This window comes from Siphateles boraxobius, unplaced genomic scaffold (assembly GCF_051911475.1).
Source record: "Siphateles boraxobius isolate OS27281-9 unplaced genomic scaffold, OSU_SipBor_1 35, whole genome shotgun sequence".
NCBI classification, from domain to species: domain Eukaryota; kingdom Metazoa; phylum Chordata; class Actinopteri; order Cypriniformes; family Leuciscidae; genus Siphateles; species Siphateles boraxobius.
This window is the reverse complement of record NW_027508975.1, coordinates 2815112-2840000: the sequence shown is the minus strand read 5'-3', so window position 1 is coordinate 2840000 and position 24889 is coordinate 2815112. Positions and strand designations below refer to the sequence as shown.

The window sequence follows — 24889 nt, the reverse complement described above, 5'->3', positions numbered from 1 at the left end:
TGAACATTATTAAATCATCATAAAATAGCTCTATATTTTGTTATAAGTTGACTACAGTCTCTTTTTTCCCTTCTCAGGTGCAATCCATCGAAAATAAGATGGACCTGCTACTAAACTTCTACTCCCAGTGCCTGAAAAAGGGCTCGTCCCACTTCACCCTGTCGTCCCTGCTGGAACCAGACTTGACATCTGACTACCACAGTCCGACCGATCAACGTGACCTGTTCCCCTCAGCAAACACACTTAATATCTCACACTCGGACAGTGGCAACATGGAATGACCCCCGGAGAGCCAAAGTCGAAACGCCAGCTCCTACACTAACCTCCAAACAACTGCTGTATCTTGCATGGGTTCCTCCTTTGCACAGTGGACGGTGGCTTCTAGCCTACTTTTCTAGACTACGCCTCGCAAACTAAGCTCTTACATTTCACAATGCGCGCAGTGTTTTTATTTGAACGTGCCTGTAGTAAAAGTCTCTCTTCTTTTTATTTTATTCCACCTGATTCAGGAAAGTTTTAGAGAAACATCCTCACAAGACATTATTGAGGTTGTGTGTTGAACATTTTGACTTGATGGCAGAGTTTTAGCTGAGACCATCTCTTTTTATCAGTCTTCCAAAATAGGAGGGGACGAATAACTTGACTGTTACGAAACTGTCCCCTCTCAAGTTCCTTTTACAGTTTATTGATGGTATTTCTTTTTCGGAAGTCTCTGTGCCAATATTGTTTCTTGGTTTTGTTGAAGTTTTGATAATCAATAGATCCCCAGAGCAGTTCTATTTTTCTCTCTGTCTTTTTTTCTAAGAAATCAGGGCATTGTGAACTGAATTTGACTCTCCTTCTCGGCCTTAAACTTTGGCCCGATGCAATAGACTCCTTGTGCCACAAGAAGTCGCTGAGCTTCTAATGAATGTACTGCATCCAGTACTCTTCCTTTATTTATCATATTGACATGTCCTTTGAGAAAACGGCATCACGGATTGCTGTAAAGAACAGCATGATGGACAGATGGACGGTATTTCCACCAAAGCATCATCTCCTGTCATTTCTATCCTGCACGGTTCCTCTTGGCATTTCAGGAAGGAAGGAACTTGTAAATGTGAGGCCATCAGGTTTCCGTCACATGACTTTGGCTTGTTGGGCTCCTCTCTTCTGACATCACCTGCCACTGCGTCATCTCTCAGAAGCCCACTGTGCAAAAAAAAACCAAGACCATCAAATAAATAAGAATATTCTTTGATTAAATAGCCAGCGTTAAAGTGCATGAAAATAGTTTGAGTAGTTCAGGCAAGTTTGTTTAATTTTCTGTTCTTCAAGCCCATCTCCTGATCCTGCATGTGCATTAGTTTAATAAGTAGGTCAAAAGAAGTCTGTCTTCTCCCTTAATATGACTCGCGATTAGTTGAGATTTAAAGGGATAATTCACTCAAAAAATGGCGAGGACCTATTATACTTATAACTAAATTAACTTTCTTTAGTGTATAATGTTGCTGTTTGAGCATGAAAAAGCTCTGCAAAGTTACAAAGAACAAAGTCACTCCAGCGGGAGTTATTCTCTATATGAGTGTCACTGTTTCTGAACTCTCTGAAACGCCTCCACTGTAGTCTTGAGTTTTCTTCCGGGAACGAACACGTCACAATATCCATAATTTAAATATTTCTCTTCCAAGACATATGCAGAATAAAGGGACGAGGCCTGGTTGAGTTAGTAGTGTGTTGAATCTGGCGGTTATGGTAAGGGGAGTGAGATTTCTCCAAACACACTCGAAGCGGTTGACCAAACACAACACACTGAACCAGCCGACCAATCAGAGCACAGTGTGCTTTTCAGTAGGAGGGGTTTCATAGAGAGAGGAAATTAACAGAGCGTTACTGACAGACTGGGAAGAGAGGAGCTGTAACAATGGAGAATATGTGAAAAATAAGGAACATTCAAACATGGAAACCTATCCTAGCTGAGCCCGAAAACAAAATCAAGTCTCTGTAAAAAGGCATAATAGATCTCTTTAAAATTCTGTAATTTTGGTCTCTCTAAATCTGCATGACTTTCTTCTGTGGAACACACAAATTTCTCGGTGATCAATCCAATGAAAGTCAATGGGGTGAAAAATAGCAACATGGATCCATAGACATTTGAAACAACATGTCATTTTTGGGTGAACTATCCCTTTAAGACTATGATCTTTCACCAGGTTATGACCTTAAAATGAACACATTTCATCACCCCTATAGAAATCAATAGATCATTATTTTTCCCGTCTGATCATTCGACCGGTGTTGTCTCACACGTGACCTTAACCTTAGCCATGTACAGACTTGACACTATTTTTAAGATTTGAGTAAACTAGGAGAAGTCATTGAGATGAGCATTGATGCATGATATTTACGTTAGTATCTATGCATGCAGTTTATGGGACAGGATCCAGCTTTATATGACATGCAGTTCAGGTAACAGACAGCATGGAGGGGTTGTAGGGAATACAGCCTTGCTGACATAGCTAGAGCACACTGACCATGTGTTTACGGTACATCGGTGGACCTAAGAGATTGTTTAGGCCACTTGTCATAGCATTGATTCATCATTCTAATGGACAGAACTGGAGTTCACAATTTAAGCAGAATTTTCTACATTTACTTTTCCCTCGCATCTTCACAGATTTCAATATATGCTGTTGGAAAATCTCATTCTCCTTTCTCCACATTTGTTTCTACTGGACTGTATTTGAAAAAAAAGAAAAAGAAAACACTTTTCAGTAGTTCTTGTTTCCTACACACACTCTCTCTCTCTACCGTTTCTGTCCCTTTAAACAGAACACTGAACCTTTCAGGCATTAAGTAATACTATTTTCTTCATTGATATGATTGCAACTGCTAATGTGAGAGGTAACTTGATCTATAATATGTATGTTTTACTCTGACATGATTGTAAAAAAAGAATAAATCCAGATTTTGTTTATGAAAAACAGGTGTAACGGATCTCTATAAAGAATTTACAGTAATTTAATGCTTTTCTATACATTTTGATAACGTTTTTGAGTTCGTGAGAGCGAAATCTGTATCTTTAAACATGAAACGTACTGTCAAACTGGAGATCTGATGATAGGTTGATAAGTTAAACTGGATTCATTAAAAATATCCATGTGACTGTGGCTGTCACCAGCGGAACTATAATTAAAACTTTATAAATAAATTATACTATAAACTTAACTATATAAATAACTGTAAACACACTACCAAAAGTTTGGGTCAATAAGCTTTTTTAATGTTTTTGAAATAAATCTCGTATGCTCGTTTAGCAAATTTAGCATCTGTTTTATTTTAAAATGTAATTTATTCCTGTGATCAAAACTGAATTTTCAGCATCATTACGCCGGTGTTCAGTGTCACATGATCTTTCAGAAATCATTATAATTTGCTGATTTGCTGCTCAAGAAACATTTATTATTATTATCAATGTTAAAAACAGTTTTACAAGATATTTGTGTAGCTTAAATTTCTGTGGCTGCTGTGATAAATTTTTTTCGGGATTATTTGATTAATACAAAGTTCAAAAGAACAGCATTTATTAGAAATAGAAATTTTCTGCAACAATATAAAAGTCTTTGCATTAATCGAATTAAGACTGCACTTATATATGGTGAGATAAAATATATTATAACTATTATTAAAACAATAAATGAGGTCTAATGATTACCCATACACAAATCTGCAAGGGTCTGAATGTTTCAGCCGAAACTGAAATAGCCTTCAGTGTCCACCAAAAAGTAGTTGGGCTCTTTAAAAAGTATAACTGTCATGTTATTAGGAAACTAAATATCAAACTAAGTGGCTTACAAAACAATGTAAGAGCAGTGTTCAAAAATAAGACAAAGGCATACATATTTATTTATTTGTGGAAATGAAAATTGAGAGCCGCTCCACTAGAGGGCGATACACTTTAATCAGATTTGAAACCCACAGTCTCGTGTGTGTGACGTAATCCTCTCCGTTTCACCAGGCAGGCCCTTATCTAGAGGTCTCTGTAAATAAAGCTATTAATACGGTGTATTCAGAACTAACAGTCGTGTGTGTGTGTGTATATAGTGATCGATGAGTGTTCAGTGTTTCAGAGATCCTCTCGCGGAGAGACGGACGCTCGGGTAATGATGATGTCGGGTGAGTCACTGCGCGTGCCCTGATGATGATGATGATGTGGACTGTGTTTGGTTGGAGCTTTAACACACTTTCTGTGTTTACGAAACTCGTGAGCTCATCAGCGCTCTTACTTCTGTGTGTGTGTGTGTGTGTGTGTGTTCATCGGTTTATCCCTGATGAGAGTTAGCGAAGTCAAGTCATTTGTTAAGCGGCGGAAGTTGTTCTAGTTCATGTTTGTTTAACGGTTGGAATTGTTCAGCGATAAGACAAAACCCGGTAAGGTGATGTGTATATAATGCTTTGATTGATAAACATTGTTTACTTTAATAATAAAAAAAGACATTTAAATAGCTTTAGAGTAGTTTGCAACGTTTTGTTAGCCAAGTTACCTGTAGTGTAGCTAACAACTGTTTATGTTTCACTGAAGTTTACATAATTGTGTAGCCTAAGTTAGCTTGACAAACACCGAAGTAACCTCCTCATGGTTTTTAGTTGTTGTTCCAACACCATAGCAGTGATGTAACGTTACTTGTTTATATCACTGTTTTTTGTTTTTGAACACGTAACTTCAACTTGAATTGCGTGCCTGTCAGCGTGTCTTTATCCGTCTATGGTATTTATCAGTGTTTACATGACGTTCAGCCTCTTCGTTTTTAGGATGTTTTGCTGCTCTGAGGACAAGTATTTTGGAGCTATGAGTCCCCAGTGATCGTCAGTTGTGCTGCTTTATAAACGCATGTGCATCAGAGTGATGGAGAGTGACTGTAGGATCCCCATGTCCTGTCTGAGACCCCGGATCCTGGCCCTCCATGCGCTGTTCTGGGGTTTAGTGTCTCTCAGGTAAGAAAAAATCAATCAAATTCATTATCTCCTAATGCAAAACTAAAGCTTTGATCACAGTTACTAATTTCACGTTTACATTTTTTTTTTCTAGAGTGTTTGGTGCAGCTCTTCTTGGTGATGAGAAGGCCGCAGGTACTTACTGTACAAACATAAGGATTTCATCAAAGATTTTTCTGCTAGAGCGTACCAAGTTCATATAGTAATAATCCTCGTGTGTGTTTTCTTTTGCAGTTGCAGGGACCAAGGCAATGAGCGCTCCATGTTGGCAGATGGAGGAGTTTGTGGTGGCTAAAGAGTGCAGTGCATGTGAAGGTTTCCATTCGGTGAGTTTCTGGGATGTGCTCGCACAAACACCGACGTTTAGGGTCAGTAAGATTTATTTCATGTTTTAGAAAGAAGTCTCTTATGCTCACCAAAGCGTTTAATTGATCAGTAAAACAGTAACACTGTGAAATTTTATTACAATATATTTTGTATTTCAATATATTTTATTCCTTCAAAGCTGAATTGATCCTTGAACATGATAATTTTAATGTGCTGAGTGTTGTACTGATTAAGAACAGCTTTTATATGAAATAGAAATATTTTAATTCATTATAAATGCCTTAACTGTAGTTGTAGATCAATTTAATGCTTCCTTGCTGACTAAAAGTATTATTTCTGTTTATATATGTTTGTATGTGAATTGTGATCGTTCCAGAAGAAGCACATTTTTCATTAGTGAGATTTAATTGATAAGTTTCCTTTGTTTGCTTTGCAAACCCTCTTTTCAGAAGTCAATACCAGCCTGCAGCCAAACAGGATTTGTAGAAACGATCAACTGCACTAAGTCTAACAGAGAAGAATTTAAGAGGTGAGTGTTTCTAATATATATCTTATTCCGGGGTGCGTTTCCCAAAGTTACCAACACAGTTCAATCGAACATAGTTGGCTTACAATAACACACCCCAGTTCAGTTAAAGGGTTAGTTCACCCAAAAATGAAAATGATGCCATTAATGACTCACCCTCATGTCGTTCCAAGCCCGTAAGACCTCCGTTCATCTTCAGAACACAGTTTAAGATATTTTAGATTTAGTCCGAGAGCTTTCTGTCCCTCCATTGAAAATGTATGAAAGGTATACTGTCCTTGTCCAGAAAGGAAATAAAGACATCATCAAAGTAGTCCATGTGACATCAGTGGGTTAGTTAGAATGTTTTGAAGCATCGAAAATTTATTTTGTTCCAAAAATAACCAAAACTACGACTTTATTCAGCATTGTATTGTCTTCCGGTTCTGTTGGGGATCCGCGTTCACGAGTCCGCAGTGACGCTGCTGACGTAAGACGCTGCTGACGTGTATCTAGTGTGTCCGTGTATTCGGGTTCAAATAAATATGGCTGGGCAAAAAAATGCAAGTCTTCCTCTGTGTGGAAATCCTTGGACATGTTTGCAAAGATTGTTTTGTTTCCAGCGTGCGTCTCCCTCAGACTGTAAACGAAGCTCGGGTGCACCAGACACACGTCAGCTCGTCTTACGTCAGCAGCATCACTGAACGCGGATCCCCAACAGAACCGGAAGACAATACAATGCTGAATAAAGTCGTAGCTTTTGTTGTTTTTGGACCAAAATGTATTTCCGATGCTTCAAAACATTCTAACTAACCCACTGATGTCACATGGACTACTTTGATGATGTCTTTATTGCCTTTCTGGGCAAGGACAGTATACCGTCCATACATTTTCAATGGAGGGACAAAAATCTCTCGGACTAAATCTAAAATATCTTAAACTGTGTTCTGAAGATGAACGGAGGTCTTACGGGCTTGGAACAACATGAGGGTGAGTCATTAATGACATTAATTTTCATTTTTGGGTGAACTAACCCTTTAACAATACCCAGGTCTCTCTCCATATATTTTTATGCAAATTCTAAACCACAAGTAATGTATTACTTTTAATAAGTTACAGTTGCTTCCCCAATAGCTACAACTTAAATATCTGTTTTGTGCTAAATTGCCCGAAAGTGATAATTTTGTAACTCTGCTTTATTTGCAAGTTATATTATGTTGATATTGTGGCTTTATATATGTTCAGACACTTGCATGTGTCATTACTATTAACATTCACCAAAATCAAGCTCAAATGGAGTTACAAGTTTTTTGACCAGTGAATGTCAGATGTGTGTTTTATCCGTCATAAGAAAATCTGCATCTGAGGCAGTAAGTGCATCGCATTACATTTTCATCATCTTACAGGTTATAAGGTTTATTGTAGCTATGTGGACACTCAGTGTTTTCTGTCATCTGGACAAAATCTCATGTTATAAAATATGAAGTGCTTTGTACAGGCTATGTGTGAATAAAAGCCTAAATTCAATCTTCAGAATCAAATAAAGGGATCATGCCTCTTCAGTAAATTTGGACTAAACCGCTCAATTCATATGGATTAGTTTTACGATCACTTTATGAACTTTCTGAAGTGTCAAAGTGGTAGTCACGTAGCTGTCAATAGAGGGACAGAAATCTCTCAGATTTCATTAAAAAGATCAGAACGACATGAGGGTCAGTAATTAATGACAGAATTTTCATTTTTGGGTGAACTATCGCTATTCAATGTCATGCTATACTAAAACGCTCTTCTTTGCTCCTCAAATACATAAAGTATTAGCCTTTTTATTTAAATATATACATACAGTGCCCAGCATAAGTGAACACACCCATGCTTAAGTTGACTAAAATTGGAAATTTTTTAAATTGATCTTAATGCCTTAATTTAAAAAATGAGGGAATATCCAACCTTTAAGGACACCAATTTTCTTTGTGAATGAATAATGCATTGCAAATAAATAAATGTTCTTCCTTAAAATACAGGTTGCATAAGTCAGGACACCCCTATGTGAAATTCCCGTAGAGCCAGGCAGATTTTTATTTTTAAAGGCCAGTTATTTCATGGATCCAGGATAATATGCATCCTGATAAAGTTCCCTTGAGATTGGCATGGTGTTATTTCAGTTAGGCTAATAGCTGGTTTGATTTGCATTGAGAGATGATCTTATGGAAAGTGCCCCATGCCAATCTCGAAGTATGATGAAGGGAATGTGATGATGTGGGATTTTTTTAATTCCAAAGGCCAAGGGAACTTTATCAGGATGCATATTATCCTCGATCCATGAAATAACTGGCCTTTAAAAATAAAAATCTGCTGTCTCTACGGGAATTTCACATAGGGGTGTCCTGACTTATGCACCCTGTATTTTAAGGAAGAACATTTAATTATTTGCGATGCATTATTCATTCACAAAGAAAATTGGTGTCCTTAAAGGTTGGATATTCCCTCATTTTTTAAATTAAGGCAATAAAATCAATTTCCAAATAATTATTTTTCTATTCCTCTTTTTAGTCAACTTTAGCATGGGTGTGTTCACTTATGCTAGGCACTGTATATGTGTGTGTGTATATGTGTGTTTCTTGAGTAAAGAAATGCTGTACTTATTCAAACAACCAGTTTATTTACCCTTGCATTACAAACAGGCAGAGACGCTCCAAAATGTGTTTGGCACTTCATTCTGATAGAGGTGGGTGGAGTTATGAGGTTTGATTGACAGTTTGAGGATCCAATAGAGTTACGAGGTTTAGTCACAAGTTCTTTTCATTTGCTAAATATTTGCTTAACCCACAGACAAACGTAAAGGGCGACCAATTATTTCTGGCTCACTATAATTTTTCCTTTGGTATTCTGGAAAAATCATACTAATTGAATTACTTTTTCTCAATGTTTTCCATTCAGCTGTCGCTCAGCCAAAATGGAGGAGCATCTCTTTTGGAAGTTTGAGGGCACGATGCTGGCTCTCACTGTTGTGTTTGCAATAGTGGTGGTCGTAAGGCAACGCTCACTTGACCGCCAAGCCTCAGACAAGGTTCGGAGACAGATAGAATGCATTTAGTTGACCGGACTAAAAGTTAAGGGTGTTATAAACTCTCAGAAACCCAAAAGTTCATGGAGACTTCCAGACTTTATCACTGGTTTATTCTTACTGGACGCACAAAGACAAAGCTCTGAACGGACACGGTGTGCTCAACTGACATCACTGGTGGATGATGCTTCTCTGCAGGATTTAACTTTAGTGGACTACATGTGAACATCCATTCAGATCAACAAACAGTATGCAAGACAGGAGTAAGACCGTCTCTATTTTGTAACAGAAGATGTACAGCTCTGCAAATACCTGTTCTTTCAAATGCTGTGAAGGTGGTGTGTGTGTGTAGATTGAATATGGGTGTGTGTGTGTTGCATGTTTTAAATAATCCTGAAGCACATCAAGTATTTTGTTAAACTGAGAATGAACTGTATGGGGAAAGTCCTGAGACAAGAAATAATTTTCCTCAGTATGGGTTTGTTAGACAGAATGAGTTTGTGAATATCAAAGTTTTGTTTTTTGTTCATTTTGGGAAGTGCTACACTTCCTGACTTTCTCCAAACTGACACTCAATCCATTTATTAACATTGACATGTTTCTTCCAGGAACATAAAGTAGTTTAATTAATCTTATATGTGCAGTTGTCATTTGTTAAATCCTTGTTTTCAGTGTAAACTTTTATAGAGACTTGTAGGTTCCCTTTATTAAAGTTTTAATTTTTTTTTTCGATCATTGTGTTTTACTTCCAGCCTTTGTCCTCATGAGTAAAGATATTTTATATACAATAATGTGAACAAATGTCTTGGTTCTCAAAAATACCAGCTTTGTATTCAAATTTGATTGATATATGCAAGACTGCATTTATAGTGTATCTTGAAGCTGCTTGACTTGATGGGATGAAAAGGATAAGATTTATTCAAATTATTTATTTTTAAAGATCTTCATAGCAAAATATCAATATTGTGTCAGCTTCTTGTTTATTGAAGATGATATTGCAATGAATTTGAGAGGTTTTGTTCCGTCACTTTACGCTCCTGGTTTTGGGTATAGAACTTTTCCCCATTAGTTTATTTATTATTATGATTGGTTTAACAGAGTAATGCCTTTTTGTTAAGGCTGATTGTTGGTTTTTAAATTCCACAATTTGAAAAGGAAGCCTTGTGAATTTGATCTGACTTTATTCTGTAGTCAATTCTAATGATCTACCTAAAATGTAAAAGGTATTTTCATGAAAGATGAGTGACACTTTCTGTCTTTGATGGACAGAGAAATAAATGGGAATTAGGAATTGTTTGTCTGGTGTCACATGATTCTGTCATGGTGGAATATAATGTATATTGTGAGGAAAGTTAAAAAAAATAAAGAGAGAGAGAGATCACAAACTCCATAAAAAGAAATGAGAGCACTTTGATCCTTTTGGGCAGGAGCAGATGTGGCCATGCTGAGAATATGTCATGGCAGAACAAAACTTTGCTGTGTTACACTGTGGAAAGGAAGAAAAGGACAAATGGTAAGAGGTATGTTCTTCTAAACTGCACACACATTTTTTTGTCTGCACATTGATTTGAAGCCAGGGACCTGGGATGGAATTGTATACTTTGATTAAAAGAAAACAAGAATAAAAACTGGCCATTAAAACATCATAATGAACCGAAAGTAGCCTACTTCAAGAAAATAATTTCGGGAAAGGTTTTCTGTTTTTTTTTTTTCAAAAAAAGTAAGTTGGGAAGGTCTGTCTTCTTAAATGCTAAATTTTGCATGCTACTTTACAATCGTCTTTGTGACAATATTCAGACTTATAATAAGCAAAAGACAAATTAAATACCAGAATTGTTATTCTCCTCCTTTTCAGACGTCTACATACGCCTGGGAGACGGTTGAACTTTTTCTTCAAAATAGGCACGACCTGTCTTTGAAGATATTCTTTATGTTCTGTGACATCTCTTGTCTGAAACAAATAGCACGTTTTCCGATTATCTAATGAGCCGAAATCAAATGTGTACCCGCAAATGTTTAACTCACCTCTTCAATCGCGTCATCAATGCCGGGTCTAGTTGGCCCGTAGTCTGGCGGTCTTGAATCCACGCCACTGATTTTAGAATAAATGTTTATAACACAGTGAATTGCTACGAGAAGTATAGGTAAATTTGTCATTGTATTTTTTTAAGTATAGTCACGTATGAGAGCTTGCTGTTGTTGCGAGGGATCTATCACTAGTTTCCACCAGGTTTCCACGCCGTGGGATTTAAAGATTCTAACCTGTTCCTAGATTATATAGATTATATACATAGATGCATCGTTAGCGGGTGTTTGTATGGGCTGCGATAAGTAGCCTACGCTATCCGCCATATTGGAACGGTCAAAGCAAAATCGGGTCCTCTCTCGAAATCCAACTATCAGTTAATGATTATACTAGTAGGCCTACACACGAACGATATTTATTTAAAATATGTATAGCTTATAGTGCATAAAAAAAGTTAAAGATACATTCACTTGTTAAACTGTTAATTAATAAATAATAATAATAGCCTATTAAGTAAATAATTGAACATCATTACATTCTTTTTATAACAAATATTTGGACATTTAACACTTAATTTAACAAGTAATTACATAAAAGATGAGAGTTAATACAAGTAGCCTATGGTAAGTGCAAATGCGTGTATAAACTAGATTATCAGGCTAATCGAGTATTTGAATGCTGTGCTAGTACATAAACTAACTAATACAGACATTAATTGTCATATGTAGTTCAAACAGCATTTATCTCAACATGATTTTGTAGGAATGTAATCGGGCGCAAAAGAGAGTGCCTATTAAGTGCATATGCCTATTAAAAGTAATTTTAGCCAATGGAATTCGGTCCTGACAGAGGGTGTGTTCATGCCATGTTGTAATTCCTACAGTGAACGCTTATCCTATTGCTTCTTGAATTTAATCTCTAAAACCAGAAACCAAGCAAAGTGGCATCATTGATTCTTACTGTGAGTGACGACACACTGACCGTTCCAAGATGGCCGGAGCCGATGTGTCTGGAGCGGTCGAATGGGGCATCTACATATACATTTCTATGGTTGAAGAGATTTTCTAGTGTTTATCGCGGCCAGCACACTACATGTTGTCAGATTTCACTTCACGCAACTCATGCGTCGCGTTTGCGACATTTCCTTGCTTTCATAATGATGACGACGACAAACCCTTGGAGAGATCTCACAGTAATCCTCTTTGTTTCAAAGAGGATTTAATAAAACAGAGCGTGTTGTTTTTGTCTGAATCCCGGACTAAGCTCTTCAACCGCAGATCTTTTAATATAAAAAAATTGTTACAAAAAAAACATCGTTTTCAACTGTTTCAGTAACCACAGAAGTTATTTAGCTAACAAGTTTGTCTGAAGCCTATCGGAATGTAGGCACTCTAAAAAATGCGGGGTTGTTTCAACCCATGTTTGGGTCAAAAATTGACTAATGGTTTGTTTTAAATTTAATTCAAAATTCAAAATTAAATTAGTAAAAAATTAAATCAATGTTTGGGTTTGTCAATATTTGACCAAAAAATGTGTTGAAACAACCCAGCATTTTTATAGAGTGTATAATGCCATTGTCAGTGTAGGCTATCATATAGGTTACATATCACAATATAATCACAAAACGCAGTCGCTTTTCTAAGAAGCTGCGCTAAACTCGTCAGAAGACATTGTTGGTTGCGCGAGAAAAAACTCAGATTGCGGCCAGAAAATTACTGACATAAATCCTATATCAACCAGTGAAACCCGAATCCGATGATTGTTGATACTGGCACTTGTTGATCATTAAATATCGGAGCCCTGTAATAATATTCACCAGATCTTGTTCTAACAGTGTTTCACGTTTTTATTAAACATATTTAAATTATAAATTCACAGAGAATGTAGACATACCTTTCATTTAGGCAATATACAGAATGAATGAGCCTTAAATAAATTTTATTAACAAAAAATAAATATAACGTTTACACATCTAGTTTATAGTCAAAAGTACGAACAATAGCCTACAGCTTCAATACATCACCAATGCCAATTAAACTTAAATAGACGAGGTTTCCCACGCGTCGCGGTCACGAGCTTCCTCGCACAGAGCCTGAGAGAGAGGAGAGTTGCTCGAGGCTCGAGAACATCAGTAGCAGCGCAAGAAGAAACTATTGCAGGCTGTTCCTCGCAGACAGTCGCAGAGTCTCCCGATGCGCGGTCCGTGCTTCATAGCGCAGCGCTCGCCAACATCACACTAACACATGACAGCACATGGGATATTTTTATGGGCAACATCTTGCTTGCACTTAGTGATGAACACTATTTGTAAGATAATCGGAAGAAGTAGAAGAAAAAGTGGAGTAATGTGTTTACCCTTGGAATGACGCTGGCTTTTTTCTCCACAGATATCCGATTGTCCTGATCTCCGTCCAAAAGTTCCTCGAGCGCCTCAGTCTAAACGCAAGCATTAATTCGGTTAAGACAGATTAGAAACTAAACAGAATTTAAAGATGCATTTCTGAGGTAGTCTGATAGCCTATATCCAAGTAACAAAAATAAAAAAGTTAGTATAGGCTACTGTGATATTCATTGTAGTTACAGCAAATTACGCGGTTTCCAGTTTCAAACATTCTAAAAATGCTGGGTTGTTTCAATCCATGTTTGGATCACATATGGACAAACCCAACAAATGGGTTTAAAAGTTTAATTTAAAAAAGTAAACCAATGGTTTAGAGGGAAGCTTTTCCATTAAATATAGAGAAGTCAGCCCTCTTCTCTTTTTTTGTTGTGCTCGCAGTGTTTTTCATATTATGCTGAAAAACTTTTTTTTACATCAACAGGTTAAAACTGTATTTGCTGAGTTCTGCTATATGTCACTGTGGTTTATTCTCTCACCAGGTCTCGTTTGATGAACTGCTCCTCTTGTGTGGTCAGTCGGTTGTCCAGTGACATCTGAGCCCTGCAGACGCACAGCAGCGCGAGGAACGCGCCCAGGTAAGCGGCCGCGCGGACACTGTCCATGGTGCTGAGCGCGTGAGTCAAAGCGGAGGATTTAAAGTGAAGAAAATCCTCTTTATTACTACTTTCTGCTTCAGCTAAACCAGTGTTCAAAGTTTTGCTCGGCTCTTGTGCTCTGGCTGCCGCTCGCTATTGCTTCAGGTTGCTGGGAAACTTTCTCTATTTATACGATGTTCCTTCTGCCTGATGTATTCACGCAACAACGTCACCACATACGTTTTTTTTGTTGTTTTTTTTAAGAAGAAGAACCAGCTGTGAGTCAGTCTGAATGAAACACGACATCGCTTTAATTAATTGAGCACAAAGAATGTTTCCTTTATGCACTCTTAATAAAGGTTCTGAAAGGTTTATTTTGTTTTGTTTTTTACAATCATGACATAGAAAATCAATTTTGGGGTTCCCAAAGGACCTTTCAGTTCTTAAAATAACTATTTTTCTTCTTGTTAATTTTAAATAAATAATTTCCACTATAAAGAAAACTTTGGATGTGAACTTTTCAATGGATGTGAAACGTACATGGAACCAAAGATGCCAAAAGACCCTTCATTTTTAAGTGAATGTTGGTAAACATTGTGACATGAAGATTGTCATCAGAAAGTACAGTATGCCTTTATAATCCTTCCTCTCTCTCTAAAATTACGCATAAGCATTTATTTAATTCACATGTAAAAGCCGGTCTCAAGATTTCATCTGTTCATTGTTGTATCAAAGATTGTGTGAAATGTTGGCAACATTGATCACAATAGTTAAAAAGTCTACAAGAGTAAATTCATGCAATTAACGAGCATTAATGACAGGTCTTTTAATGAATCCCCTGTTTCTGAGTGGACAGTACTGATGTCTGGAGGGTTACACGCCGCTAACTGGCAACAGCTGTTAAACTATATGTAATTATCTATAAAGATGAATATATCAAGTCATTGCCCATCTATATTCACACATATCATCTGTGTCCATACACACACTGGTTTGTGACCTAAACTCCTGGACAAAAATATAAATAAAATGTACCTGTCTAAACCACAAATGACTGGTCAGGAAATTAGCAAAACGTAAGAAACTACACTATACTTAAAAGCCATCTCAGAAAAACTTCAATGACAGAATGAAGTTTTTGGCAGAATACGGGAAGTTGTGTGTGAGAAATGAATCACAATGAAACATGACGTGCATGGTGATGCTCCAGAGCGACGTCTTCGAAAATCTGCTGAGAAAATAATAAATGCATCTCTACCACAGTGAAGCATGGAGGATTTAGCCGCTGTGTTGGTGAGCTTCACTGTAAAACGTCATTGGAGTACAGGAGAATATTGCAGAATGGCTTGCTTCCCACATATCAAACGTTATCTAAAGAGGAATGATGAGATGCTACTTTTTTCATCAAGATATAATGCTCCTGCACACACTGCAAAGACAACCGAGAAGTGTCTTGAGGAACCCATCAGGCTCGTGTTTCGGCTGGTCAGAGTCCAGATTTACACCCTATAGTGAATATTTGATCTCACATTAAATTCCAACAAACTGGGAGACGTTTTTCAATTACTCTTGAACTATTTGAAGCCATTTACATTGAGTGGAACAACACTCACTCTTCTTCCTGTAAAATCTGTCTGTAAGTTGGGAAAGGCTATATTACATGCAAGTTACAGTATTTGTGCAATTCTTATTGCTAAATTCCTGACAAGTGATTTGTGATTAAAATGATTAAAAACATAAAAAGGCCACTATATATTTTTTCATTTTTGCCTTGGCCCTTTTTTCTTTTCTTTTCTTGTTTGCCCAGGAGTGTATATTTTCACAAGCGCTGATGAAGGAAGATATCGTCAGATATTGTTCTTCATGGAATATCTGCTTTATGTCTATGACCTATATCCCATCTGTCGATGGATCAATTTTCATCCTTGTTCTGACCTTTGTATGCCAAGTTTTACTTGAAACGTGTGTGAAATGTTCTGTGTTAGGGATGCAATATTGGCATCTTAAATTAATAGTCAGAAAAAATCTATGAAAAAGCCACAGAAAAGAAGGAAAGCAGAGATAATATGCAACATCGCAAGCTTAAATAATTGTGCGATGTCAAAATAAGCACAATTTACACAACATATTTATTCATTTTTTAACTATTTATCTCTTAAGTTGACTTTTATTCAACATAGTTTTGCCTTTTGTCAGTTTATTATTTTAAAATAATTACCTGACAAAGATGAACTGAATCAAGCAATGATTACATTGGAACCGAAATATGGAGCAGAAACTTCAGGTCATTTTTAATCCCACAGTTTATTGCTAAGAATGATAAATTCCCCTAATTACTCTTTTATTTGACTCTTTCCCCCGTCTTGAGCAGATCATGACAGGATGAGGACAGCTTCTCGACAATGTCCTAGATTCTGATGCGGTCAGATCTCTGACATTTTCACCACCTCAGCGTGTCTCATTTCTCTCTTCTCATCTTCTCCACAGCTCGTAATTAAAGCTCCGCTCTTCTAATGCCAAAGCTCACACTATTGTGAAAACCTGTGAACATATAAGTGGCTCATATCATCCATACCAGATCCACATCAAGACAAGATCTACCACTAGCTCTCAGGGAATTCATCATTTCTGTCATCTTAACAGAGCTAAGACTGCTTTCATGCTCAATGTCTGTACAGAAATGAGTGCACTTGTATTTATATAATATGCAATGCAGTGAAATCCATTCGCTTGCCATCTAGCTGTTTATAAAAGAGACTAAACTGATTCACTTTTAACAGTGAAATCAGTTTAAAAGTCTTACTGAAAATAAAACAGTCTAATAACATCATGTTAAAACTGATATTTCACTTTAAATAATAGAAATTACAGTTGATATTTTAAACATCTGATATCCTTATTGATAGTCCACTTTAGACATTCTACTACCTATAAATAACTTTGCAACTACATGTCAATGAACTCTCCTTAGAGTATTAGTAGACTGTTAGTTTAGGGTAAGTAGAATAAGTTGATATGCAGTTGTAGAGTTTCTTCTAGTCAGTATAATGTCTATTGGGGAGCATCAAAATAAAGAGTTAGCAGATATTAAGCAGACAGTCTACTAATACTCTAATGACTGCTAGTTGACATGTAGTTGCAAAGTTACTTATAGTTAGTAGAATGTCTTAAGTGGACTATCGAAATTAAGTGTTATAGACCTGCTATCACTATTAGAAAAAAGGTTCAGTGGGTTCTACATAAAGAGAAATGCCTTAAATGATTGCTTGATACTTTTAATGTTAAACAGGTTATTTCATTTTTTTCTAGTGAAAGTGTTTACGAGCTGTTTAATTTGTAAATTTAATTAAAATAAAAGTCAATTGCTTATACAGTCAATATATCATCAATCTTTCTTCCAAAAAGTGTTCTGATTGACTATACGCCTGTTATAAGTGTTTATATTTTAGACCTGACTGGATGGTTTTCACAGGAAATTGCATGTGTCACTCGCCCATGTGACATCTATAACTTGAAAAAAGTGGCTCCGGCTACTTTGATGCGTGTCTGGTGTGGGAGCGGCAGAGGTGTGTGTGTGTGTGTGTGTGTGTGTGTGTGTGTGTGTGTGTGTGTGTGTGTGTGTGTGTGTGTGTGTGTGTGTGTGTGTGTGTGTGTGTGTGTGTGTGTGTGTGTGTGTGTGTGTTTGTGTGTAGTTTCACAATGAGCGAGAAAGGTTTAGCCTACATGATGGAGCTGAGGGATTTGAAATGTTGTAAAAGCAACGAGGATATGATTGTGTTTTTATAACAGGTGAGTAAGTTATTTTATTGAACATAAATTGCCATATGTAGCTCTGTTAGAGTTAAGATCACAATCATCTATTGTGAAGGCTCATTTCAATATGGTTGTTGTAGCGCTGTGCTGGAATCTATTTTCAAAAAAGTATCATGTCTAATAACGAATAAAGCTACAGTAACGTCTTCAGCTAGTCAGCTTGAGATCCTTTCCATCTAAACTGGTTATATCTCTTAAATCTAGTGAATGTTTTATTCATCCACACAGTCACGAAGAGCCGAAGCACAACCAAAACAATGTTCTTCTGCAAAGTGCATGCAGTTTTGATTTATAACCACTAGAGGGCCACATAGTTACATACCGTAGTATTAATTAAAACTAAATTCATAAAATGATCCCATAAAAGGTTATATAAATGTAGCACCTGACAGAACCCTTTAATTAAAGCCAACTCACACCTTGTTGGTGTCTTTTGGGGCAGTGTGAACATGACAAAAAAAATTAAATCCAGTAGCCAACTTGTTTGTTGGTGTTTTTTCTATGCGGTGTGAATTGGCCTTTAAAGGTCTATATAGAAGCTTTTCTTCTAGTGCAGGGTGGTCCTTCTGAGATATTTACACGTGTGTGTGGATGCGTGCATGTGTTAATGTGTGTGTGCTGATGATGGTTTGCTTCTTGCATTATTCATCAGCGGCGGATCTGCCACAGATCCACATCTCTGGAGTGTCAGACCATTATTCAGCCCTTCAGCTGGTTAGCACAGTAACCTTGTGCAGAACACGGAGGAGCCAGATTTATACAAAATGTATGACCTGATGCATCTGGAATCAAATGAGAGACCTTACAAAGGAAACGCATGTGCTCCAATGTCACAAAACTCTCCGTGAATGTGAATGCCACTATTGCGCGTGCACACATGTGCATGTGTGTGTAACCCGTATTTGCCATCCAGAAACAACCATAGTAGAGTCAAGGGTCCTAAATGTTCATCCTTGGGTTTGTGTGTGGATTTGGCGTCATCGGGAGATATTTATCTTTACCTGCTCCCGCAAAGCTATTTAAACTCTATAATTATTGTGGTAATCAAACTAAACATGAAGTCGCTTCAATTCCTTTTCATTGACAAAACAATAGACATTTTTCAAGGTGAATCAACTGATAGCCTTTATTGTATGAAAACAAATGTGCAAAAATCTTACTTTAAGGGGCACAAAAGCTTGTCCCTGAGAGACGACTTTGTTTCTAATAAAGCTCTTAAAAGCTGCATTTTAGTAGTTTATAGTAATATTACCGTTTTAGGGGTAAATAATGTACAAAGATGTCCCTTTAAAGCAACAGTCCTACCAAAAATTATTGACTTGATTTATTGACTGTATTGATTTTCTTTCTTTTGTGGAACATTAACAAAACAGTTTCCGTTCAAATTGACTTCCATTGTATTTACAATGTAATTAGCAGTTAATGGGATCTGAAACGGTTCGGGGTTACCAGCATTCTCCAAAATATATTATTTTATGTTCTACAGAAGAAAAAAAGTCATTTGGGTTTGGAATGACATGTGGAACAAACATTTCTGAGGGACCCCAATATAATGAATTTGGCATCAAATAATACAATCACAAACAAACAAATTGTAGTTTTAATGGCAGGATGTGAAAAATGCATAGTGACATCATCACTGTGCCAGTCCTTGCCAGCTTGCTCGTATTGATCAATTTCAGTGGCAAAGCCTGTTCCTGAATCTGTTCCTGAACCTGTTCGCTCCTGATGGCTTTGGTCTGTTAGAACAGGACTGAAAGTGGTCTGACTGTGCGCTGAGAGAGTTGAAGTAGAAAACGCGGCCCATTTCAACTTCTCCGCTCAATCCTCAGCTGTTCCTTACATTATAAATCTCATAACTGATATGAAAGTGTTAATATGGAAACACAATGGGGAAGGAAAACAGAGAACATGACTGAAATGAATCATTACTGAAGCATGACCGCCAATGTGAAAGATCAGTTAAATGCTGGATGAAACACCACACTGTTTATACACTATATAAACCCACTGATTCACAAATTAAATTGAAAAAAGTGACACGACAGAGAAAGAACATGATTGAACATGACATTAGATCTTTTTAGGTAACTTCATTTAAATAAGCCTACAGGTTTCTATTAAATGTAAGTGAAGTTAAAGTCAGCATGAAACAGAAGCTGTGATAGTCTTTTCTTCCCTATTGGGACGTTTAACTAAATGAAACGGATATTTGAACAAGAACAAATGTAGGGCGGGGCTTGATTTTGTCCATGGGGAATTGATTGGATGGTTGTGGTTTGCTATTGGTGGATCTCATGTGAGTGACAGTAAACACGGCATTAGGTTACACCAACAAAAGTCATTCTCAGTCACATGAGGCATAAACAGCTCATTTAGGCTGCATCTAAAATCACATAATTCCCTAGTATGGGAAAAACAGTATGTGTCAAAAGAAGGATGTCTGAATTCACAGTACTCATAAAAGAGTCGGCAAAAAGTACCCGGATGACCTACTACTTCCGGTGAGATTCTGAAGTGTGCATATGATGGACACTTTACTGTCCCATGAGGCCACGGGAGAGGATTTGTGAATGACAGTAGGCTTGTTCGACTTGAACCGGCGCTGCACAGACCGATCGGTTGATGACATCAAAGTACCGCGAGAGCGATTAGAGAGCAGACGGCTCCTTATGCTTTTGAATCGCTCTCGCGGTACTTTGATGTCATCAACCGATCGGTCTGCGCAGCGCCGGTTCAAGTCGAACAAGCCTAGTGACTTGACACAACTGACGCTGGTTGGTCACATGATAATAATACATCCTGCTGTATGTAGTATGTCCAGATTACATTCATACTACACACGATCATACTAAAACGTACTTTTTTTAGTGGTTGCAAAGTCATTACTTTGTATAGAGTATAGTAGCTATAGTATATATATAGTATTTTGTTTAGCTGGTTATTATATGGTTATTATATAAACGAAGCATTTATTTAATCAAGCTCTAAATACAGCTCATTCTAGATCCATGGTATGAAGTGTTGTCACGGTGCGAAGTGACGTACCAGTCGTTTGCATATGACCGCCTCCAGCGCAAGACAACTACGCCTCATTTCGCATCATCGCATGCGTTGTCGTGCAGCGAGTGGGTCTGTTTACAAGATGACTGCGATGCTACGCAGATGTGCTGTTCCTGTTTGAGTCTTTGAATACGCTGCCGAACGATCCAGACGTCAGGGAAAACAGTCGGATGCAGTTTATTTTCAGCATATGCAGCCCGCCAAAGCTTAATTTGAACGGTGAGTGATCATATGAGTGTGACAGGGCATGTTACTGAAGAACGAGCAGAGAGAGAGAGAGAGCCCCGGCCGCGCGCGCGCCTTCAAACTCTCTCTCTCTCTCTCTCTCTCTCTCTCCCTCTCTCTCCCTCCCTCCCTCGCGCATTTGAATCAAAATCAATTGAGAATTGACACGATGGTAAAAGATCGGAAGACCGAAGTTTCACGTGGTGGAGCATTGTGTAGTCTACGTGTGATGCAAAATGATAAACGTTAATAATTTATGCATAAGCAGCACTGACGTTAGCCAATCATAACAGTGGGCGTGAACACTGAACTCTTAAAGGGGAAACACCTCCAAAACAGACTGTTTGAATCGAAACAGGGTGGGAAAAGGTCATAAATCACTATATTTATTACGTTTTTTTGTACAAAAAACTATAGTAATACTATAATTGCACCTAAGGGAACATAATAAAACAAAACAAAAAAACATGTCACGACCCCTTTAACTAACTATATTAAGCTTTTCTTGTTGCTATTATTATCAAGAGTTAAGGCCCATTCTAATCAAGGCCCCGTTCACACGGATCTGCGAAAACTATTCAAAACTGTGTTATGCATGCCAGGCCAATAGTTGGCGATGTCACTTTGTAAAGAAATATAACGCGCCTATAGACTGAACACGTAACACACATGCGCATGACGTCAGTGTTTCACAAATTCACGTTTTGTTGTTAACACAGAGACTTGCATTTGAAACCCGATTTCAAGCTTGCATTTTCAGGCTGCCAAAACGTTGTTGTCGTGTAAACGAGAACAGCCAAAACGCATAGTTTTCAACCCGTTTTTAGTTTAAAAGTGTGTCGTGTAAACGGCCCCCAATTGCAAGACACAACTGATCATGTGATTTCAACATGGTGGCACCCGTAAGGTGTTCAGTCGCTCCTCTGTTTCTAGAAGACTGACTGGTCTGGACTGGTCTTTGTAATTATAATTGTGAGCACATGTCCTGAAAAGTAATGTTTGGTGAGCAAGTCAGGGAAAAGAACAATTGTAGTCTGGAAGCCTGTCTAAAAGTGAGACTGTTCAATTCCTCATTCCTTATCCCTAAAGAGCCAGTCTGACTAAAACGTCAGATTCCACCCGTGAGATTTTCCGGAGCAGAACTGGCTCCCTTTATCAGAAGCACATCTCATTTCAAATGAGCAGTACAGAGCATAAACTGTCTGAAGATATAGATATCGCCTGTCGTCATCAGCGCTGAGCCGCGTTATAATGTTTCTGACCTTACTCTGTTTGTTTATGAGCACCCTCAGACGCCTCTTTCTGTGTTTCTCACACTGACCTATTGACTAAGTCTTTTATGGCCCAAAATCATATTTTACTGATTGTTGCGACAAGCTGCATGATATTTTTCCTCCAGTGTTAGTGATCTGATTGGCAGCCACTGACAGCAGTTAAATGAAGTGCAGAGGCCGTTGATACGGAAAGGCTATTCCTGACACAATCGCTGCATGTTTTCAAGTGGGTTTTAATTGGGTAATGCTGACTAAAAACTGTCTATTTCTAAGGACGTGACCCAGAATTGTGTCAGTCTCCTTGTTGATGAAGACGTGAAACGTAAGGCTTTGAATGCAGATTAACCTGAGTGCTTTTTAAAACTGATTAGTTTAACAGATGTCATATCCTGAATAATAACTTTGTTTTTTTTGTGATCGTGATAACTTTGATGACTGAGATCACAGAGATGATAAGGCAGCAGGGAATTACTTGAAAAAATATTTATTCAGAGTTTAAAACAACACATAAAACATGCTCAACTGGCTCACATATTCATGTGCATTTTGGTGTACATCACCATCTCTATTTGTAAAAAAAAATGACACAATAAAAATGTGCTTGTATCTAAGGATTACTGAGGAAATAGTGAGGGTTAGAAGAAGTGCAGTGGCGAAGAAAAGTGCCTACATGTAATATCTGCAAGAGGTCATGACCTTTAAATGACTAGAAAAGCTTGATCTAATTGTAGAAATTCAGTGTGTTTCTACAGTTTCCCCAAACATAACATGATTCCCGGTCAGTTTATATAAAGCTTTGCTTATGGTGAAACTGGCATAATAAAATTTATCTACCACTAATTTGCATGTTTCTCAACTTACATTTCTGACACATTTTTTTCTCGCCATGCAATCAAAGGATATGCACATTATAGATGCTTTTAAACTAACAAAGTCTCATAAAAGAGACAAGTGCATTAAAATTGCAAAAAAACAGCGGACAGTGGGAAGAGAAAGATCTTGTTTTTCTCAATTTCTTTGTTATTCAGGCTCCTCACATCACCTGCTCTGAGTCACATCCTGAAAGAATATCCGCAAAAGAACCTGTTATTTAGTTTAGCCCCATTTCACATTCATTTTCCATTCCATTGATCCAGCCTTTGAGACCTCTGACCTCTGTGCACTTGTTTTGCGGTGACAAAGAATAACGAACAATGTCTTTTTGTTTACAGCTTGCAAGCCGTGTGTTGTCATGGTTTGTCCTTTATCCATTACTCTGTTTCCTTGAGTGTGTGTGCATGAGCCCGTGCGTGCGTGCGTGTGTGTGTGTGTGTGTGTGTGTGTGTGTCTGTACTGAATGTCCAAATTTCTTCAGTTCAGGTCATCTGTCCATCTGCTCTTCCTCCTCCTGGACTCTAGAATAATTGGAGAAACAGAAAGTCTGAAGTATTAAAAGATGTTATCACTTGTTTATTGGCTAGATGTATATCTCATGAAAAGTGCAGTTGTATTTGGTGGAGAGCAGAAGCACATGTACTGCAATGTAATGAGTGTCAAGAAGTTTGACAATCATTTCAAATCACAGTAAATAGCTGATATGCTCTATGTTGTTTCATGTGTCCTGTTACACTAACACACACCACACGTAACCTACTGAACACCATCAATGTTTGAGTGCCCTCTGCAGACTCCAAAGAGTATCACACACAAGTTTCTTCAACCCGAGATCTCTTTTCAAGTATCAGCAGCAGCACATTAAAATAATTGGATTTATATATTATATGCTGTTTTAGTACCAAGTAACAGTCTGCACAATCAAAAGAAAACTTTAATGATATAAATACATATCACCGATATGTTTCTATATATAACACATTCATTTTTATATCAATTTAGGGATGCACTATATACCTTTGTTTTTTTAATGTAATCTCTGTTTATGTAGGATATTAAAAAAATAAATAAGATTGCACTAATTTAAATGGGTAATAATAGATTATGGCAAGTGAAATAAAAATGGACAGTTCTTATTTTTATGAAATATTGGAGTATTTATTATAAATTATTTATCTTTGCACATCATAATTTTTTTTTTATTGTTAATGTGCCTCGTAATCTTTAATCAAAATAACTTCCCCCTCCCTCCTGCAGCATCTCTGATGAGCAATCTGTCACTCACACGAGATTCACCAAAAGCAAACCACAAACATCCAATCAATGAATTCGTCGTGGACAAAATCAAGTCCCGCCCTACATTTTTTTTCTTGTTCAAGAAGTTATTTCACTCAGATTTAAGTCACAATAGGGAAAAAAAGACTTCGGTTTCATGCTGACTTTAAGAGCTGTATCAGAGTGATGATAGCAAAACCTTTTGAGTTCATGCATAACAATGAGGAAAAAGGAACAACCATCTTTATCAATGTTACTTTGAAATGTGCAACCAACACTGTTTCAGGCCACACACATAACCTCTTTGTTGTTTTGTATAAAACCCAAATACTCATTAAAATCATTTGATTCCATAGGTTATAACTCTGAGCTATGGACTACTGTCGGCTCGCAAAACTTCCTCGTTCTAGAACGGCTCAAGTGTTTCCGGCGACAAACTTTCAGATGAATCGATATGTACATACACGCAAAGCTTGGTACAAGTAGTCTGGGGT

The 24889-nt window shown here is 37.4% G+C and overlaps 4 protein-coding genes across 9 annotated transcripts in view; 2 read left to right on the top strand and 2 right to left on the bottom strand.

Annotated features, from left to right (window-relative positions):
- Positions 1–2963, top strand: part of kcnq4 (potassium voltage-gated channel subfamily Q member 4) — a 60128-nt gene extending 57165 nt beyond the window's left edge. For both annotated transcript variants that reach the window (XM_077195947.1, XM_077195946.1), the window contains one exon: positions 78–2963. In XM_077195947.1, coding sequence (XP_077052062.1) covers positions 78–281 — 204 coding nt within the window. In that variant the 3' untranslated portion in view covers positions 282–2963. The remainder of the gene's footprint in view (positions 1–77) is intronic.
- A 980-nt stretch (positions 2964–3943) lies between these two features.
- Positions 3944–10161, top strand: jtb (jumping translocation breakpoint). 4 transcript variants are annotated; one of them, XM_077195940.1, is made up of 6 exons: positions 3944–4155; positions 4792–4974; positions 5069–5109; positions 5209–5300; positions 5751–5830; positions 8744–10161. In XM_077195940.1, exons 2-6 carry the CDS (start codon positions 4871–4873, stop codon positions 8898–8900), a joined length of 474 nt encoding a protein of 157 aa, XP_077052055.1. In that variant the 5' UTR covers positions 3944–4155; positions 4792–4870; the 3' UTR covers positions 8901–10161. The 4 variants fall into 4 exon arrangements, with proteins under 4 accessions (XP_077052055.1, XP_077052057.1, XP_077052056.1 ...); XM_077195942.1 differs by having other exon boundaries at positions 3969–4155; positions 5754–5830; XM_077195941.1 differs by having other exon boundaries at positions 3973–4410.
- A 2766-nt stretch (positions 10162–12927) lies between these two features.
- On the bottom strand, positions 12928–14247 carry cart4 (cocaine- and amphetamine-regulated transcript 4). Its single transcript, XM_077196675.1, has 3 exons — positions 13774–14247; positions 13252–13332; positions 12928–13132 (listed from the first exon to the last, which is right to left on the bottom strand). The coding sequence occupies exons 1-3, from the start codon at positions 13897–13899 to the stop codon at positions 13025–13027; spliced, it is 315 nt and encodes a 104-aa protein (XP_077052790.1). The 5' UTR covers positions 13900–14247; the 3' UTR covers positions 12928–13024.
- Positions 14248–22715: 8468 nt separating this feature from the next.
- Positions 22716–24889, bottom strand: part of LOC143702285 (uncharacterized) — a 28905-nt gene continuing 26731 nt past the window's right edge. For both annotated transcript variants that reach the window (XM_077195945.1, XM_077195944.1), the window contains exon 5: positions 22716–23641. The gene's annotated coding sequence lies outside the window, so the exon portion shown is untranslated. The remainder of the gene's footprint in view (positions 23642–24889) is intronic.

Excerpts from the sequence above, each read along its gene's own strand:
- jtb (XM_077195940.1), top strand. The coding sequence starts at position 4,871 with ATGTGCATCAGAGTGATGGAGAGTGACTGTAGGATCCCCATGTCCTGT. Across the intron at positions 4,975-5,068 it reads TGGGGTTTAGTGTCTCTCAG|AGTGTTTGGTGCAGCTCTTC; the intron begins GTAAGAAAAAAT and ends TTTTTTTTCTAG. Across the intron at positions 5,831-8,743 it reads AACAGAGAAGAATTTAAGAG|CTGTCGCTCAGCCAAAATGG; the intron begins GTGAGTGTTTCT and ends TTTTCCATTCAG.
- cart4 (XM_077196675.1), bottom strand. The coding sequence starts at position 13,899 with ATGGACAGTGTCCGCGCGGCCGCTTACCTGGGCGCGTTCCTCGCGCTG. Across the intron at positions 13,333-13,773 it reads AGTTCATCAAACGAGACCTG|ACTGAGGCGCTCGAGGAACT; the intron begins GTGAGAGAATAA and ends GCTTGCGTTTAG. Across the intron at positions 13,133-13,251 it reads AAGCCAGCGTCATTCCAAGG|TGTGATGTTGGCGAGCGCTG; the intron begins GTAAACACATTA and ends GTCATGTGTTAG.